Source organism: Meriones unguiculatus, chromosome 1 (genome assembly GCF_030254825.1).
Source record: "Meriones unguiculatus strain TT.TT164.6M chromosome 1, Bangor_MerUng_6.1, whole genome shotgun sequence".
NCBI classification, from domain to species: Eukaryota; Metazoa; Chordata; class Mammalia; order Rodentia; family Muridae; genus Meriones; species Meriones unguiculatus.
The window spans coordinates 169864427-169883903 of record NC_083349.1 but is presented as its reverse complement, the minus strand read 5'-3'; the positions used below and the strand labels follow the sequence as shown (position 1 = coordinate 169883903).

The 19477-nt window shown below is 38.3% G+C and overlaps 1 protein-coding gene across 6 annotated transcripts in view; it reads right to left on the bottom strand.

Moving 5' to 3' along the window:
• Arhgap32 (Rho GTPase activating protein 32) overlaps positions 1-19477 on the bottom strand; it is a 247903-nt gene that overhangs the window by 88657 nt on the left and 139769 nt on the right. For all 6 annotated transcript variants that reach the window (XM_060371387.1, XM_021647027.2, XM_060371383.1 and 3 more), the window contains one exon: positions 4546-4683. In XM_060371387.1, the coding sequence (XP_060227370.1) occupies positions 4546-4683 (138 nt within the window). The remainder of the gene's footprint in view (positions 1-4545; positions 4684-19477) is intronic.

The following is a 19477-nucleotide window of genomic DNA, read 5'->3' as shown; positions in this document are numbered from 1 at the left end:
CAGGGGCAGGTGGGTCTCTGCGAGGCCAGCCAGGGCTACAAGGTGAGACCCCCATCTTGAACAGCATGAACTAACAGGTATAGAGATCTCTTCACTGACAATAGAGGGCCACCACTGAGACGATGGCACTTCACAGAGTAATCAGACACTGTCTAATACGGGATTTTTAGCTTCTAACACCTCATCATCAAGGCCATATTCCACAGCTTCTAATTTTATGACTTTTTGTCTTTTTGTATTGAAAATGCAAGAAGTGTTATTAAAAGATACATCTGCAGCTTTTCAACCTACCTTTCCCCATGCTTGTCTTTACCTTCTTTGGCTGTAATCTCCTATGCATATAGCTGTACAGAAGCAGCCATATTCTTGTGATCCTACACCATAGTACAGCTCACTGTTCTGGGATATGACAATGTGTGGCAGAACAATGATAGAGAACCAAGTCTTCACAGCCTGCTCCCCCCTCTACCTCCTGAATATTCATAGTGTGAGCAGACAAGCTCCTGCTCCTGAGACCATGATTCCTTCTTAATGCCTTATATTTCCCACCATAGTGGACCAAATCTCTCTGGAAATGTAAGCCAAAACATGTCCTTTCTCCAGAAGTTGGGTTTCTTGTCATTGATTGTTTTTGTTGTGGTTGACGGTGGTAGTGGTGTGGTCGTTGTTATTGTTGCTGTTGTTTTGGTCGGGAAAAAGAACAGAGTCACAAGTTTGTACCAAAAATGGAGTTCTTGCTATGCTAAATCTGATCTTCTAGGATTTTTTTAAGACTTTGGAACTGGATTCTAAGAGGAATGTGGTGGAATGTGTTTGGAAATTTGGGGTAGGAAAGACCTAGAATGCCAAAGCAGGACTGAACCAGCCATTCTGGTAGAAATTTGGAAGGTCTGACTGTGGAGAAAAAAGTAAACTGTAAGGGCCAGCCCAGGAGGTTTCAGAGAAAAGTCTATGGAGAACTAGACTAGAGGCCATTTGGATTATATTCTTGCAAAGAGTCTAGATGTATTCTGCTTGTGTCTCAAGAACCAGAGGTTGAGTTCAAGAGCAATGGCCTCATTTGATGGGCTGAGGAAGTATTAAGGCAAGCCAACATTTAAAGCTATGTTGTGATTTTTGCTCATTCAGATCTACAACATCAGAGAGTAATAAATAGAGCCCAAAAAAACTGAATAATGTGGTTTCAGAGGAAGGCTGTGCAAGCAAGCTTAAAGATATAAACAAGTTGAGTATAAATGAGAAGGATCTTTAACTAAAAAGTAATTAGCACCATTAAAGAGTAATGTTCCCACCTACGGGAAAGTATCCTGAAGGCTAGATCCCACTCACTAAAGGTACTATAACTGTGAAAATAAAAATTTATTTGAAAGCAAAGAGCCTAAGCTCAAATGCCAATGGAGTTTACAATTCATGGAAAGCACTTAACTAGGAAGTGCTTCCCAGAGCAAGCACACAGAAACTGCTAAACTATGGTTCAACATGCATAAAGCAATGTCCAACCAACCAAGAACCCTCCTCCATGGTGGCTAACTTTCATAGTGCTGGAAGGTGCTATGCAGGCTTGTGGTGGAGTGTGAGATTAATAGAGAAAAGATATTCAGAGCTGGGCTTTGCATGTTATAATACATATGTGGCAGGTAAGAAGTGCCCACTAGTTCAAGAATGATATAACTGTTATGGGCTAACTAAGCACTTTCTGACTGGATTTGATGTCCTCTCCACAAGAGAATTTCATGTCTGGTAGAGCAATCCTGTATGAAAAGCCCACACATGGCTTAGAAAGTCACAGGACCTAAGAGAGACTGAGTTATGGTTATTTTGCCAAATAGACATAAAGTCTGTCAAATTGCCTTCTAAATATTTATGTGAATACCCATAGATAAAGGGCAGTGTTCTCATCATTGGTTACAGAACCTGGGGGGGGGGGGGGCAATAGACAGCAGTCAATGCAGACAGTGGTCTAAGTATTAAGAAGAAACATCAGATTGTTTGGCACTAAGGAAGACATCTTTATAAAGGAACCCCCAGCCCATGCCCATGAAGGCTCAGAGAGACGCTTGGAAGAGGAAACAGAGTTTAAATGCTAGAAGACAGGGAGAAAGCTAAGGTTATTTGCACAAGACCCACACAAAATCGAACTACCCAAAACTCCAGCATAGATCAAGAGACAATGTCCAGTCCCTACTCTTTACTGAGGAACAATTGGCAGGTGGTAGATTTAGAGGCAGGGAGAATCATTCTGCTTCAAGGGTATGGCCACTGGTAGGTTTCCAATATTCAAGTGGATAGTCACACAGCCACATACACATAAGCAGCACTAACTAGGCTTAGTGGGCTATCAAAAGAAGACAGAAGGGAATGTTTTCGAGGATATGAGGAAGATGGAAAGGGAAATAAAGTGTATGTATTTATTCTACTGTATACATGTAGGAAATTCTCAAAGAAGTTTTTAAAAAAATTACATAACAACAACAAAAACAAAACCACAACCAAGAGGTTCATGTTCCACCTGAGGAGGCAGGAGAACTTGCCAAGAATCATCTATGTTGTGCTAGTTTTGCAGGCATGAAAGATGAAAGATTGAGGAATTCATAGTATGGTTCCACAGAAAAGCCATTAAGCCAAACAAGTGACAAGGTCAGATTCCCTGCCAGGAGGTACCAAACAGCCACCGTGTGAAGCTATGAGTGACACCTAAGCTGAAATACATGTTGAGAAGCCAGAACCATGGGATGTCCACTTAAGAAAGCTGTATTCATGAAGTAGAGGCAGCCCAAGAGAAAAGATATGACTGCCATGGGCAGCAGAGCTAGAAGGGTGGGACTGCCTAACTCCTCTGTAACTGAGTTGATCCCAGTTCCTGCCCCAGATGATAGATATGGAGCTATAAGATTTGGGATTTTCACTGGAGGATTTTAGTCTTCCTTTGGCCAAGTCTTTCTTTGCTCTGCCCCATTCCTCCCCTTTGGAACAGGAATGTTACTCTGTGACATTATGTTAGAATTATGTCAACTCAAGCTTTTATTTTACAGGGTATCACACTTAAGAGAATGCCCTGAGTCTCAGAAAATAAAGTGGGCTTTTGAAAAATGATGGCACTGTGAAAGGCTATGGGGACTTCTGAATTTGGACCAAATGCATTCTACATTGAGAGATGGCTGTGAAACTATGGGGCCAAGAACAGAATGTTGCTTGCTTGAATATAAACTGTCTCCCATAGTCTAATGTGTTTCAAAACTTGATTCCAGATGGTGGTATTGTCTGGAAAGGCTGTGAAACCTTCAGGAACTGGAGCCTTGCTGAACAAAAAGGGTCACTGGGGACAGGCCTTGAGGCTTTACAACCCAGATCTATTTCCATCACCCTCTGCATGTAATATGACCGTCCAGCCTCCTGCTCCTACCAGCATGACTTCTCTGCCTGCTACCATGTCTCCTTGACATGATGAACTGTATGTCTCTGAACAGGGAAGCCTAAATAAACTCTTCCGTAGGATGCTTTAATTAGGGTCTTCTGTCACAGCAACAGAATAGTAACTAATATGCGTGAGGCTTTTCACTCAGGGATATGGTAGTGTTTAATGGACCCCCTTGAAACTAAAAACATTGCTTTCTTTAGCTCTAAGAAGCTTATTATATTAATTTTTAATCATCCTCTCTCCTCCTATAACTCCTATGAGTAAGGGCTACTCTGTACCTATTTTCTACAATTCCAACTATCTTCTGACAACTTCTTAACTTCCTGCCCTTTATAGGAACTATATGCTAATGATGTGGTTTCCCAGCTCACTAATTCCCTGTAGTTATCTCCCTATGTAGTCCAGTTATTCAGGTCTGCTACTATTAATGGACATGATATTTTATTTCCAAGATCTGATTACTTTATTTTATAAAAATATGCTCTTGTTTTATGGGCTTCTTCTCACTCAGAAGTAAATAATCGTACTTCCAAAGGCCTTCAGCACTGGCCTCCATTACTTTGTTTACTCAGTGTTTGTGTGTAAGATTTCTACTACTCCTGTTCTACAATCGTTCTATATAAGGGTTATGGCGTTATATTGTTTTTGCATAAAATGTATTTCATTTATTTTCAAAATTACTCATAATTTTTATTCTAAGTATATTTTTATTACTGAGATGATAAAGAATTTCTTCTCTATACAAATGTTTAAACCTTTTTTGTTTTAAGAAATGGACTGCAAATGAGTTCACAGACAAAGCCTGCCATCAAAACATGCCCAACAGCACTGCTTCAGTACAGACTGCACTAGTAATGAATTCTGTTAATATGTTGGGTTTTCATATTTTCACATTCCCTGGAAAAATAAGCTGCTAATATGTATTGGATATGTACATTATTGTCATTATGAGGCTTCCCACTCTTATATGATATTCACTGACATGTTTATTTCTGAATATCTTAGTAAATTTCTGTTCTGTGACAAGCAATCCCAGGCATGATCCTAGGTGCTACTGTACTCCACAATGACAAAAATTTTGGCTAAGTCATATGTGTTGTTATTTCTGCAAGGTTCTAAATGATTACCTCAGGACTGTCCTTCAGGATGTCAGACCGGGGAAGCTCTGAGAGCTGGGAGAATCGTCGGTCATAAATGCAGAGATGAAGATGTTTATCAAGTACCCGAAAATCTTCATAACTTCTTTTAACAATCCAACTTTTGCCCTATGAGTACAGAACAAAATTCCAATAAATTTACTTTTCTTCAAAATGCTTAAGCATCATGCCTTTAATCTCTAAAGGTATCTTATTCATGAAACGTTATATTTCCTACTAAGTTTTTACTAACTTAAAGATGGTGACCAGTTCAGCTCCAAACACTCCAGTAAATTATATTATAATGAAAGCTCAATACTTAAAAAAATTAGATGGAACTCTCCATTTGTCCTCTCCCTACTATTCTCCAAAGCCCACTGCTACTCACTGAAAATAACTGCCAAGTGGTGAGATAGCATGTGACTCTAAATCTACAGAAAGGACCACTGAATAACCTTAAGATATAGTATATTTCCTAAAACCAAAGAAAAATAAAATTAATGTATTGATTAGCTGGCATGGTAGAAGAAGCAGGAGTTCCCCGAGGATAAGCGGTGGGGTGAGGGGAAGAAACACGAAGCAGCCTATGAGGAGGGTCAGTGTCCATACATTCACATGCAGGCTGGTCAGTACCGCACCACAAGGCGGAAGGGTAAAATGACCACATCTCTAGTGCAGCCCCGTTTTCTCCCCACCCTAGCAGTTTTTATTAATGCAGGAAGGAAGGGAGGAATGAAAGAAGGAAAAAGAAAGAAAAAAGTATTCCACATCCAGGGCTCTTGGTTTCTGGATAATACTGTGCAAGAGGCCAGCCAGCAAAATAAACTGTTTCCTGATAAGAAAAGCTGGTTACCTGGACTAGAAATCCTGCTACATTATTACCAACACCTTGTATGACTACAACTAGAAAATAAATTCAAAATTAAAACTACTGAGCTACACTTCTGATGAGACATTAAATTCAAAAAGACAAAGAACTCAACTTAATTGCAGAGTAATAATAATCTGATTTAAAGTGGACAGTAATCCTAACTAAACAATTCTCAAAAGAAGTTATACAAAGAACCAACAGGTACATTAAAAAATTATTCATAAGATAATTTATGAATAATGGAGAGGACAGGAACCCCACAAGGAGAGCAACAGAACCAGAAAATTTGAACAAAGGGGTCTTCCCAGAGACTCATACTCCAACCAAGTACCATACATAGAGATAACCTAGAACCTTTGCACAGATGTAGTCCACGGAAGCTTAGTGTCCAAGTGGGTTACATAGTAATGGGAAGAGGGACTGCCTCTGACATAATCTGATAGGCCTGTTCTTTGACCACCTCCCCCTGAGGGGAGAGCAGCCTTACCAGGCCACAGAAGATGACAATGCAGCCATTCCTGATGTGATCTGATAGACTAACATCAGAAGGAAGGAGAGGAGGACCTCCCCTATCAGTGGACTTGGGGAGGGGCATTCGTGAAGAAGGGGGAGGGGGGGGTGGGCCTGGGAGGGGAGGAGGGAGGAGCTTATGGGGGGATACAAAGTGAATAAACTGTAATTAATAAAATAAAAAGAAAAAAATTATTCATATCATTAGTTCTGAGTAAAATGCAAAATAATCTACAAAGAGGCATCACACCATTCAGGTTATTATGCTTATTGCACTGAGCAGGCTAACAGTGACAAATACTGGAGAAAACATGAGAAAAGACAACCTTTGCATATTAGTGGTAGGAGTATGAATTAGTCCGGCTACTATAAAAAAAACAGTATAGAAGTTCCTTAACTTAAACAATATTATATGATCAAGCAACCCCAATATTCGACATATATATTAAGTAACAGACATCAATATATCAAAGAAACATCTATATTCCTATTTAAACACCAACTTAAGAAAACAACCTAAAGGGCTGGAGAGATGGCTCAGTGGTTGAGAGCACTGACTGCTCTTTCAGAGATCCTGAGTTCAATTCCCAGCAACTACCTGTAATGAGATCTGATGTCTTCTGGCAGATAAAGCATCATATACATTAAATAAATAAAAAATCTTTAAAAAAAGAAAAAGAAAACAACCTAAATGTCCATGTGTTAATAATGGAGTATTATTCCATTACACACTGCATTATACATCACACACACACACATACACACACAAATAGTATTTAACCTCAAAAGAAAAGGCATTTTTCACAAAGCTACTATAGACACCTGAATGGCAGTTATCAGAGGCTGAAGATGGGTGTGCAGAAAGAAGTCAGGATGTGCTGGTAAACAGGTGTAGTTAGGAGGAATAAGTGGTAAATACTGAGGGTGGAAAACATTAACTAAGAATGGAATTATGAAAATATGGTTAGTCTGGTACCCTTGAGATGTTTTTCTTATGCAGGTATGTAAACTATATCTTTTTAAGAATTTTAAATACACTTTGAGCTTTGTAATTATTTAGCCAATTTTAAGTTCCATTTTTATTGTAAAATCCTACAAAAACAACCTTGTTTCTTTTAAAAAATATTTTATTGATTTATTATGTATACAATGTTCTATCTGCATATACACCCGCACGCCAGAAGAAGACACTAGATCTTATTATAGATGGTTGTGAGTCACCATGTGGTTGCTGGGAATTGAACTCAGGACCTCTGGAAAAGCAGGCTGTGCTCTTAACCTCTGAGCCATCTCTCTAGCCCCCCAACCTTGTTTCTTTTAAGGTTAAATACTATTCCACTGTGTGTGTGATATATAATGGAATGAGTAATGGGCCTTGTACATTTACACACACACACACATTTTTAAAGACTAAAAGAAATGCCAAGGTAGGGGGATTTCTAGAAAGATGGTGGCTTGGCAGTTAAAAGTACTGGATGCTCTTCCAGAAGATCTGGGTTCAACTCTCAGGACCAACATGACAACTTGCAGCTGTCTCTCTTCTCCTAAGGATCAGGTGTTCTCTTACATATGTGTACACAGGTAAAACACCCACACATATAAAATAACTACAATTGAAAAAAAAAAAAAACAACGCAAGGTAAAAACAGATCAATCTTCTGTTGCCTCTGGAGACTTTACAAGTATCTGTACCCCAGTGGACAGATCTGGCAAGTAGACAGATCTGATTCAGTCACCAGAATATAACTGAGCACGTAGACTAGGTACAGAGAGACTACATGTGCTTCTCAGAGTCACAAAACACTTAGTGCACATTCTAGGGTATAAAACCTACTATACAAAGTTTAAAAGGATAGTGAACAAATGTTTGCTCTCACATCATTAAACACACTATATTAAGTTTAAAAAGATAGGGACCATATAATGTTTGCTCTTAAGCCATTAAAAATACAATAAGTCTCAGCATCTGCATTGATAGTCTGCAGGGCAGAGCCTTTCAGAGGTCCTCTGTGTCAGGCTCCTAACTTATTCCCTCTTTTCTACTTCTTCTGATGTCCATCCTCTTTGCCTTTCTGGATAGGAATTGAGCATTTTAGCAGGAGTCCTACCTCTTGATAAGTTTCTTTAGGTGTACAGATTTTAGTAGGTTTATTCTGTATTATATGTCTATATGAGTGAGTATATACCATGTGCGTCTTTCTGCTTCTGGGATAGCTCACTCAGGATGATCTTTTCCAGATCCCACCATTTACCTGCAAATTTCATGATTTCCTTGTTTTTTATCTATTGCTGAGTAACATTCCATTGTGTAGATGTATCCAATTTCTGTATCCAATCCTCCACTGAGGGGTATCTGGACTGTTTCCAGCTTCTGGCTATTACAAATAAAGCTGCTACAAACATGGTTGAGCAAATGTCCTTATTGTGTACTTGAGCCTCTTTTGGGTATATGCCTAGGAGTGGTATGGCTGGATCTTGAGGAAGCACTATTCCTAGTTGTCTGAGGAAGCGCCAGATTGCTTTTCAGAGTGGTTGTACAAGTTTACATTCCCACCAGCAATGGAGGAGGGTTCCCCTTTCTCCACAACCTCTCTAGTATGTGTTGTCACTTGAGTTTTTCATCTTAGCCATTCTGATGGCAGTAAGGTGAAATCTTAGGGTTGTTTTGATCTGCATTTCCCTTATGACTAAGGACGTTGAACATTTCTTTAAATGTTTCTCTGCCATTCAATATTCCTCTATTGAGAATTCTCTATTTAGCTCTGTACTCCATTTTTTTAATTGGATTACTTAATTTGTTGCTGTTTAACTTCTTGAGTTCTTATATATACTGGTCCTCTGTCAGATATAGGGTTGGTGAAGATCCTTCCACAATCTGTAGGCAGTCGTTTTGTTCTCATGACAGTGCCCTTTGCTTTACAGAAGCTTTTCAGTTTCATGAGGTTCCATTTTTTGATTGTTGCTCTTAGAGCCTGTCCTGCTGGTGTTCTGTTCAGGAAGTTGCCTGGGCAACCTTTGGGCAGAGTGCAGGGAATTTTAGGAACAAAGTGGGAATCAGTAAGATCTGGAGAAGACAGGAACTCCACAAGGAGAGCAACAGAACCAAAAATCTGAGCACAGGGGTCTTTCTTGAGACTGATACTCCAACCAAGGACTATGCATGGAGATAACCTAAGACCCCTGCACAGATATAGTCCATGGCAGTTCAGTACCCAAGTGGGTTCCATTGTAATAGGAACAGGGACTGTCTCTGACATGAACTGATTGACCTGCTCTTTAATTACCTCCCCCTTAGGGGGAAGCAGCATTACCAGGCCACAGAAGAAGACAATGCAGCCACTCCTGATGAGACCTAATTGACTAGGATCAGAAGGAAGGAAAAGAAGACCTCCCGTATCAGTGGACTTGGGGAGGGGCATGCATGCAGAGGGTGGAGGAAGGGAGGGATTGGGACGGGAGTAGGGAGGGAATCACAGGGGGAATACAAAGTGAATAAAATGTAATTAATAAAGAATTAAAAAAAAGAATACGTGTCTAGTCCCATCTCTTTTTCTACAAATTTATGATTTCCTTATTTTTAACAGCTGAGTGGTATTCCATTTTGTAAATATACCACAATTTCTGCATCCATTCTTCAGTTGAGGAACATCTAGGTTGTTTCCAGATTCTGCTTATTATGAATAAAGCTGTTAAGAACATAGTTGAGCAAATGTCCTATTGTTTGGTTGAGCATCTTTCAGATATATGCCCAGAAGTGGTATAGCTGTGTCTTGAGGTAGCATATTCCCAGTTTTCTGAGAAAGCACCAGATTCCGACCAGCAATGAGGAGGGTTCCCCTTTCTCCACATCCTCTCCAGCATATGTTGTAACTTGAGTTTTTGATCTTAGCCATTCTGACTGGTGTAAGATGGTAACTTAGTGTCATTTTGATTTGCATTTCCCTAATGACTAAGGATGCTGAGCATTTCTGTGTTTCTCCGCCATTCGATAGTCCTCTGTTGACAATTCTCTGTTTAGCTCTGTACCCCATTTTTAATTGGATTACCCAGTTTGTTGGTGTTTAAATTTTTTGAGTTTTTTTTTTTTATGGAACTGCAAATAATTTTATTAAAGGGTTAAGGGTTCTTTTTTAATTAAATTTTTATTTTTTATATTAGTTACAGTTTATTTACTTTGTATCCTAGCTGTAGCTCCCTCCCTTATGTCCTCCAAATCCCTCCCTCCCTCCCTCCTCTACTCTCTTCTCTACCCCTCTCTAAGTCCACTGATAGGATAGGTCCTCCTCCCCTTCCATCTGACCCTAGCTTATCAGGTCTCATCAGGACTGGCTGCAATGTCCTCCTCTGTGTTCTAGCAAGGCTGCTTCTCCCTCAGGGAAGGAGGGGGAGGTCATAGAGCCAAACACTGAGTTCATGTCAGAGACAGTCCCTGTTCCCTAACTAGGGAAGCCACTTGGATACTGAGCTCCCATGGGCTACATCCGAGTAGGGGTTCTAGGTTATATCTGTGCATGGTCCTTGGTTGGAGAAACAGTCTCAGTGAGTTTTTTATATATCTGGATATTATCACTCTGTCAGATATAGGGTTGGTGAAGATATTTTCCCAGTCTGTAGGCTGTCATTTTGTTCTGTTGACCATGTCCTTTGTTTTACAGAAGGTTTTCAGTTTCATGAGGTCCCATTTATTGATTGTTGACCTTAGAGCCTGAGCTCTTGGTGTTCTGTCCAGGAAGCTGTCTCCTGTGCCAAGGCGTTCAAGGCTCTTCCCCACTTTTTCTTCTAACAGATTTAGTGTGTCTGGTTTTACGTTAAGGTCTTTGATCCACTTGGACTTTACTTTTATTCAGGGTGATAAGTATGGATCTACTTGCATATTTCTACATCTAGACATCCAATTAGACCAGCATCATTTGTTGATGATGCTGCCTTTTTCCACTGTATGGTTTGGGCTTCTTTGTCAAAAATCAGGTGTCCATAGGTGTGTGGGTTGAGTGAGATATCCCAGAAGCCAAAAGACATGCATGGTATATACTCACTTATAAGTGGATACTAGCCATATAATATATAACATAAACATCTAAAATCTACAGACATAAAGAAGCTAAACAACATGGAGGACACTAGAGAAGATCCTTATTTCTCATTCAGAAGGGAAAACAGGATAGGCACTGGAAGCAGTAGAAGAGAGGGAACAATACTGGAGCCTATCACTGATGCCCTCCAAAAGACTCCACCCAGCAAGGGATAAAAGCAGATGCAGAGACTCACAGACAAGCTTTGGATAGAGTACAGGGAGTCTTATAGAAGAAGTGGAATATAAAAGGACCCAGAGGCGACAGGAGCCCCAAAGGAGACCAACAAAGCCATAAATAAATAAGTAGGGCCCAAGGAGAACTGCAGAATCTCATGCATCAACCAAAGACCATACATGGAGAGGACACAGACCCCCCTGCTCAGATGGAGCACAAAGACAACTCAGTCTCCATGTGGGTTCCCTATTAAGGAGAGAAGAGACAGTCTCTGATATGAACTCGGTTGCCTGATCCTTGATCACTTCTCCCTGGTGGAGTGACCTAGCCAGCCCACAGAGGAAAAGGATCCAGGCAGTTCTGATGGGACCTGATAGGCTGGGGTCAGACAGTAGGGGAGGAAGACTTCCCCTACCAGTGGACTAGGACAGAAGGATAGGGGAGGAAGAAGAAGGGAGGGTGGGACTGGGAAGAGATGAGGGAGAGGGGTAAACTGGGATACAAAGTGAGTAAACTGAGGAGGAAGAGAAGAAATGATTCATGTCTACAACTGAAACCCAAAAATTAGTAAAACAAAACAAATTATTTGAAAACATCAATAAAATTGATGAGCTTCTAGTCAGTTTAACTGAAAAGGAGAGATGGATGGGGAGAAAGAAAACAAACTACTAATACAACAAATAAATTAGAGACACATCACTAGCGTTGACAGACAACAAAAGAAAAATATGATCAACTCAGAGCCTGTCAAACTCACACACAAAGAATACACAATTTGATTAAGTATGTAGATATTTAAGCTACTGAATCAATAATCAATAATTAACATATTTTAAAACAGCAACAAACACTAATGAGTTCACCAATAAATTTTACTGAATACTTCAGGTAGACATTATATGTCATATCTAGAATCTCTTCCAGAAAACTAAGGAGAGTGGGCACTAGCTAATATCAGTCTGAAAGGCCTACATTAGCTTACTTGCAAAACTAGACAAAAGGTTGTTACCCAAAATACACAGAGAATTCCTAAAACAGAAAAAGAAGAGTCTAATTTAAGAAACAAGAAAAAGACTTAACAGATACCTCACCAAAAAGATACAGCTAAGAAATAAAAAGCTTGTGAGAAATTGTGTTACAGAACTGAAAATTCAAACACGGTGTTATTAAGATGGCCCAAATCCAAAGCTCTAGCAATATCAAAAACAGGTAAGGCATGGAGCAGCAGGGATTCCCATCCACTGCTAGGAAGAATACAAAATGGTACAGTCAATCTGGAAAAAAATTGACATTTTTTTCGTAAGACTAAACATACTCTTATCATACAAAACAGCCTCATTACTTCTGACTTCACACACATGAATTAAAAACTTATGTCCATATAAATTTCTTCAAGGGGTATTCATAGTAACTTTACTTGTAACCATCCAAACCTGCAAGTACCCAAGATGCCCTTCAGCAGTAAAAGAACAGAATGTGGGCCAGGCACGCAAAGGAACACTAGTCAGGGCTGAAAAAAAATGAGCACTCAAAAAAGATATGAAGGAAGCTCCCCAGACATACATGCAGAGACACTATTTAATCAATATAAACAAATTCCTTCCAACTATCTTTATGAGATTCAACGAATCATAGCTTCTTTACATAAAAAAAAAAAATTTGTTTTATGTGTACAGGTGTTTTGCCTGCATCTGTGTCAGTGCACCACATAAGTGACTGGTACTATGGAAGCCAGAAAAGAGAATCAGATTCCTTGGAAATGAAGTTACAGATGAGCCACTGGGTACTGAATACTGGGAAATTGAACCCAGATCCTTTGAAAAGCTACCCATGCTGTTAACCACCGAGGCTCCTCTCCAGCCCCAAATCATACCATAATTTTAAATATTAATTCACATTTTGTATGAGAAAATGCTTCCATCAGATATACATCAGTTTAGTAATTACTGAAATGTTGACATTTGCATTTTCCAGAGTCAAGTGAACTGTTAATATGTCGAATATAAAGATACATGCCTCCTTTGAAACGGAGAAATGTTAAAATCTTACTAGCAAATAGGACATGTGAAAAAGATCCAATTATGACATTCTAGGGATGATAAAATTACAAAGACAATGAAAAGGTCAGTGGGTGTGAAGAGTTTATGGGTGGAAGGTACAAACAAGCACATGAATTTTAGGACAGTAATAGTATTACATAGGACTACATAGTCTACATAGGACTACATAGTCTACATAGGACTACATAGGACTACATAGTCTACATAGGACTACATAGTCTACATAGGACTTTACTCTTTGGGTATGGGCTTTACTCTATAGCATGGGCTTTATGAAAATTTAATGACACATATCGATCATCGTAGTATTATATAAAGTCCTATGTAGACTATGAGCTTTAGGTGACAATAATATGTCACTATAGATTCATCAGCTCATAATTGCATGTCTGTAAACTTCTTTTGACTGCCTTTTAAAAATATTCCTATGCAAACAAAAGATGGTTCTCCTGCACAGTCTTTCAGTTATAAAATCAGAACAGTATATAATATATAATTTGAACATCACCTAAATGTGTTCTAATTTACTTAGCAAAATTCTTTTTTTTAATTTTTTTTATTGTTTGTTATTATTATTTACATTTTATCAACTCTGCATCCCAGCTGCATCCCACTCCCCCATTCCCTCCCAATCCCACCCTCCCTCCCTCATCTTCTCCCTACCCCTTTCCAAGTCCATGGACAGGGCCCTTTTGTCTGGCCCTGTTTTATCAGGTATCTTAAGGGCTGGCTGTGAAGTCCTCCTCTGTGGCCTAGCAGAACTGCTCCTCCCTTGGGGGAGGGGAGTCAAAGAGCCTGCCATTGAGTTCCTGTCAGAGATAGTCCCTGTTTCCCCTACTACAGGAAACCAATTGGTTATTGAGCTACTACAAGCTTCGTCCAAGTAAAGGTTCTAGATTATATCCATACATGGTCCTTGGTTGGAGAAACAGTTTCAGAAAAAAACCCTGTGCCCAGATATATTTGGTCCTTGTGGGGCTCCTACCCTTTCCCTGTCATACTAACTCCCCTTCTGCTGAAGGTTTAGTTATGAGTCTTAGTATCTGTTTTGAAACGCTGCTTGGTAGGATCTTTCAGATGCCTTCTGCGGTGAGCAAAATTCTTAAATTAAGACCTTATATATTGAGCAGACATAAAACAAAAACTTTGTCTTTATTTTGTACATTCATAATCTCTCCATTTCTGAGAAGCATAAATAAAATAATTGGAATACTTTAGTTTAATGTTATAAAGGAACAATACAAAATCAAAGCAAAAATCCTGTATTATACTTCTAAGAATTTTAATTTGCTACTAATTTTTTTATCTTAACTGTCACTAACAAGTAACTACTACTACTTATTGATGACAAAAATCAGTAATTCTAGATAGGTCTGTGAAAAAAAGAAAATATTTGCTATCCTTTCTGGGAACAGTCATTGACCATGTTTTTGGAATTCTTTTGTTAGAGGAAAGTTAATCAGAAAAATGACAGTTGCTGTCAATTACGAAAGTCAGTAAAGAGAAAGAAATACAACCTGAATCTTAGGCTGGACTATTCTCAATACAGAACCTGATGCAATTACTCAGCAACTGTAAGCATTAGCTTACTCATCTATGAAACAGAATAATAACAACTCCATTGCATGAAAGCTATACAAATAAATAAATAAATAAATAAATAAATAAATCAGAAGGATGGCAATCTGCCTACGTGTTTTTTTCACACACAGAAGCTCTCCAATGTTAATGATCAATCGACTGTGGTAGTATGAGTTTGCTAAATGGACTGAGTTGAGAGGAGATATTTAAGACAGGAATGCAATTCTGCAGTGGAATGTCAAGCATGAGAACACCAAAGGAGAAACCAGCTGTCTGCTCCTCTACCATGGCAAAAGGAAACCTGAGATTACTTAATATTTACACTTAATCTTCAGAAAAGAAAAAAACTAATCTGAAATAATTTTAGTTACAGTGAAAGTGTATTTAATATCTTTCAATAAGGATTATTAATGCCGGGGGCTGCAGAGATGGCTCAGCAGTTAAGAAGGCTTACTGATCAGTAAGCCTTCCACATGACTGAAGTTTGATTCGAAGCATCCACATCACAATTGTGAACTGCTTATAAATCCAGTTTAAGGACATCCTCTGGCCTCTGAATGCACCTGCATGCATATTAGGCACATAAATTTATGTCAGCACAAAGGCATACACACAAATAAGCACATCACAAAACACGATCCCAAACTGACCACATACTTGGTCAAAAAGCAAGTCTCAACATATATAAGAAAACTGAAGGAAAAAAAAAATAAAACTGTATCATATCAGACCACCACAACACACCCAAGAGGAGCTCATACCAATACTCTTCAAATTATTCCACAAAATAGAAACAGAAGCTAGGAGTGGTGGTACATGCCTGTAATCTCAGCACTCAGGAAGGCAGAGGTTGTTAGATCTCTATGAGTTCAAGGCCAGCCTGGTCTACAAAGCAAGTCCAGGACCACCAAGGTTACACAGAAAAACTGTCTCGACAAACCAAAACCAAAACATGAATGAAAAGAAAAGAAAAAAAAACCAGAAGGAACATTTCCAAATTCATTTTATGACGCCATAGTTACCCTAATACCCAAACCACACAAAGATTTAACAAAGAAAGAGAATTACAGACCAATTTCCCTCATGAACATTGATGTAAAAACACACAACAAAATACTTGCAAATCAAATCCAAAAACACATCAAAAAGATCATCCACTATCATCAAGTAGGCTTCATCCCAAAGATGCAGGGATGGTTCAATATACAAAAATCTGTCAATGTAATCCATCATATAAACAAACTGAAAAGAAAAAAAAAAAAAAAACATGATCATCTCATTAGATGCTCAAAATGTCTTTGACAAAATCCAACATATCTTCATGATAAAAGTCTTGGAGTGATCAGGAATCCAAGGGACATATTTAAACATAATAAAGTCAATTTACAATAAGGCTAAAACTGAAATTAAATGGAGAGAAACTCAAAGCAATTCCACTAAAATCAGGAACAAGACAAGGTTGTCCCCTCTCTCTCCAGATCTATTCAATATAGTACTTAAGGTTCTAGCTAAAGCAAAAAAACAACTAAGGAGATCAGGGGGATACACTGGAAAGGAAAGAGTCAATATGATAGTATACATAAGCAACCCTAAAATTTTTATCAAGGAACTCCTACAGCTGATAAATACCTTCACAAAGTGGCTGAATATAAAGATTTACTGAAAAATCAGCAGCCCTTCTATATACAAATGACAAACAGGCTGAGAAACAAATCAAGAAAACAACATCCTTCACAATAGCCACAAATAACAAAATATCTTGGGCTATCTCTGACCAAGCAAATGAAAGACCTATATGATAAAAACTTCAAGGCTTTGAGGAAGAAAACTGAAGAAGATATCAGAAGAGGGAAAGATTTCCCATGCTCATGAATTGTCATAGTAAAAATGGCTATCCTACCAAAAGCAATCTATATATTCAAGGTAATCCCCACCAAAATCCCAACACTATTCTTCATAGACCTTGAAAGAATAATATTCAACTTCATATGGAAAAACAAAAATCCCAGAACAGCTGAAACAATCCCAGATAATAAAATAAAATAACTTCTGGGGATTTCAAGCTGTACTACAGAGTTGTAGTAATAAAAACCACATGGCATTATAAAAACAGACAGATTGATCAATGGAATAAAATAAAAAACCCAGAGGTAAATCTACACACCTATGGACAACTAAATTTTCATAAATGGAAAGAAGACAGCATCTTCAACAAATGGAGCTGATCTAACTGGATGTTCATATGAAGAGAAATCTTGGTACCTCTTTGATTTTATTACACTGTAGAAAGTACTAACATCCTCAAGTTTTTGTTGCATTACTTACAAGACAGAAATCAGACCTGTTGTAAAAATTAAATAAGAATAGTATTTAATACGGCTGTAAACACATAGTTCATAAAAAAATGCCAAATGAATTTTGGTTTATTCTGTATGGAAGACACCATTTGCATTTCTAGACTCATAAGTTTTCTTTTTTCTTTCTTCCTTGCTTGCTTGCTTCCCCCCCCCCACTTCCTTCGAGACAGGGTTTCTCTGTGTAGCCTTGACTGTCCTGGACCCGCTTTATAGAACAGGCTGTACTCAAACTCACAAAGATCGGCCTGCTTCTGCTTCCCCCAGTGCTGGGATGACGGGTGTGCACCACCATGCCTAGCTGAAATGATGATACTGTCTTACTAGAAACTATATGTAATTTCTCCACTCTATTCTAGAACAAAAACTGCACAGAGTCAGAGGTAAAGATGGCAGTCAGAAAGCTAGACTCTTTCAGAGCTCCAGCTACTAGGTCTCCATATAGCTTAGGGTAGCCACTTTACGACTGTGAGCCTCTGCTGCATTCTTTGAAAAATTAAAGGGTTCGCAGTGAGGCTTTCAATTATTTTTTTAAATTCTCATTTAATATAGCTTATGGCTGGCATATGTGGTGGGACTACTGAACTAAGCATGGGAAAGCTTCAGTAATTGCACACAGTGAGACAGAGAAGAGATGAATGGCATAATTATCATATAGTAAATTATCACTCTGGCATAATAAATACAATTAACAAGTGATCCAAAATGCTTTAAGCAGTTTGACAGGATATTTACAACAAGGAAACTATCTAACATCTAGGTCAATAGTACATGCAAGCATAATCACACAACAATTATGCATTTAAAGTGTGGCTAATGATAAGAAGAGACACTTAATTGTGTTAGACTGCAGAGGAATTGAAAACTTCATTCCAGACACACCAACCATGTTTTTATAAACAGAGAACACAAAATTTCTATTTATCTATTAGTAGTATTAATTTAGTAGAAAAGCATTTAATATTTGCACTTAAAAATCAGCTTACCATTTCTCTTAATATGACCAAACTTCAAATCAGCAAAAGTCTATTTAAGACTTTTCTGATTTTATTTTTTACTTCCTTCTCTTTCACCAGGTCTCATCAATCACCTGATGCTAGCCATTCAGATTCTGCCTCACTACTAAAAATAAATGAAATGTCCTGGTTTGGGCTACACAAACCATCAAGATTAAACAGTGACACATTGATTTTATCTTGTAGCCAGTCTCAAATGTACAGGATACCTCTCTATCATCTATCCACTCTAAGGAAACATTAAAAGGTGGAGGTGCAAGCCTTTTGGTTTGTTGTATCACTCAGAGCTATTTGCTTCTCTACCCTAAAAGAGAAAAATCATCAAAAGCAAATGTTCATGTCTTATCTGTTATCAAAAACCTTGAAATAAAAATGTATCTCTCCAAACAAAAGCATTTTATGAAAATGGAACTACAGGAAACTTAGAACTTTGTTGGTTCTCCAAGAACCTGTAGTGACATGCAACAAAACACATCTTAATTATATCAAGTTGAATTCTATTTCCAATACTATGTTTTAGCACCTAAAAAATAAAAGTACTTAGTTAAAAATTTTTTTTTGTTTAAAACCAGAACTAAGAATTTACATATTCCTCATACAATATAAGCAACAGAGCTTTCCAGAGTTTTAACTCTTAACTTCATGAATACGACTACTTTAAAAATATGAATTTCTGTATCTTATTTTTCCCCCAAACTAAAAATTATGTGCAGAATAAAGTCTTCCTCCTAAACACTTCTTTTCCAATAACCAATTCAGCAACAGGCAGAAGGCTCTGCGAGTGTAGAATAAGAGAATCTGAAATATCAGTTTACTTGAAGAAAACATTGATTTCAAATGGCATATTTTAAATCCCATGACGAGCAAGCCATGGTGAATACCCTCATGTTCGATTATAAATAGTCAAGAAGGAGCAAGCTGCAAAACCATGCACACATCTTGTTGTACCACACAGCAGTAGATGTCAGCCTTCCTAACCCTACAACCCTTTAATACATTTCCTTATGCTGTGATCCCCAACCATAAACTTATTTTGTTGTTACTTCCTAACTGTAATTTTGCTTCTGTTCCGAATCATAATGTAAATATCTGATATGCAGGATATCTGATGTGCGACCCCTGTGAGGCTTGCAACAATAGGTGGAGAACTGCTGCCATAGAGGAACTTGGGACAGAGATAAATGGTCTCTTCTCTCAGACATATGATCGAGAACTCACTCATTTAATATTTTCCTTTATATATTAAAACTGATTCTGCTGAACTACTGGCTTCAACTCTGGT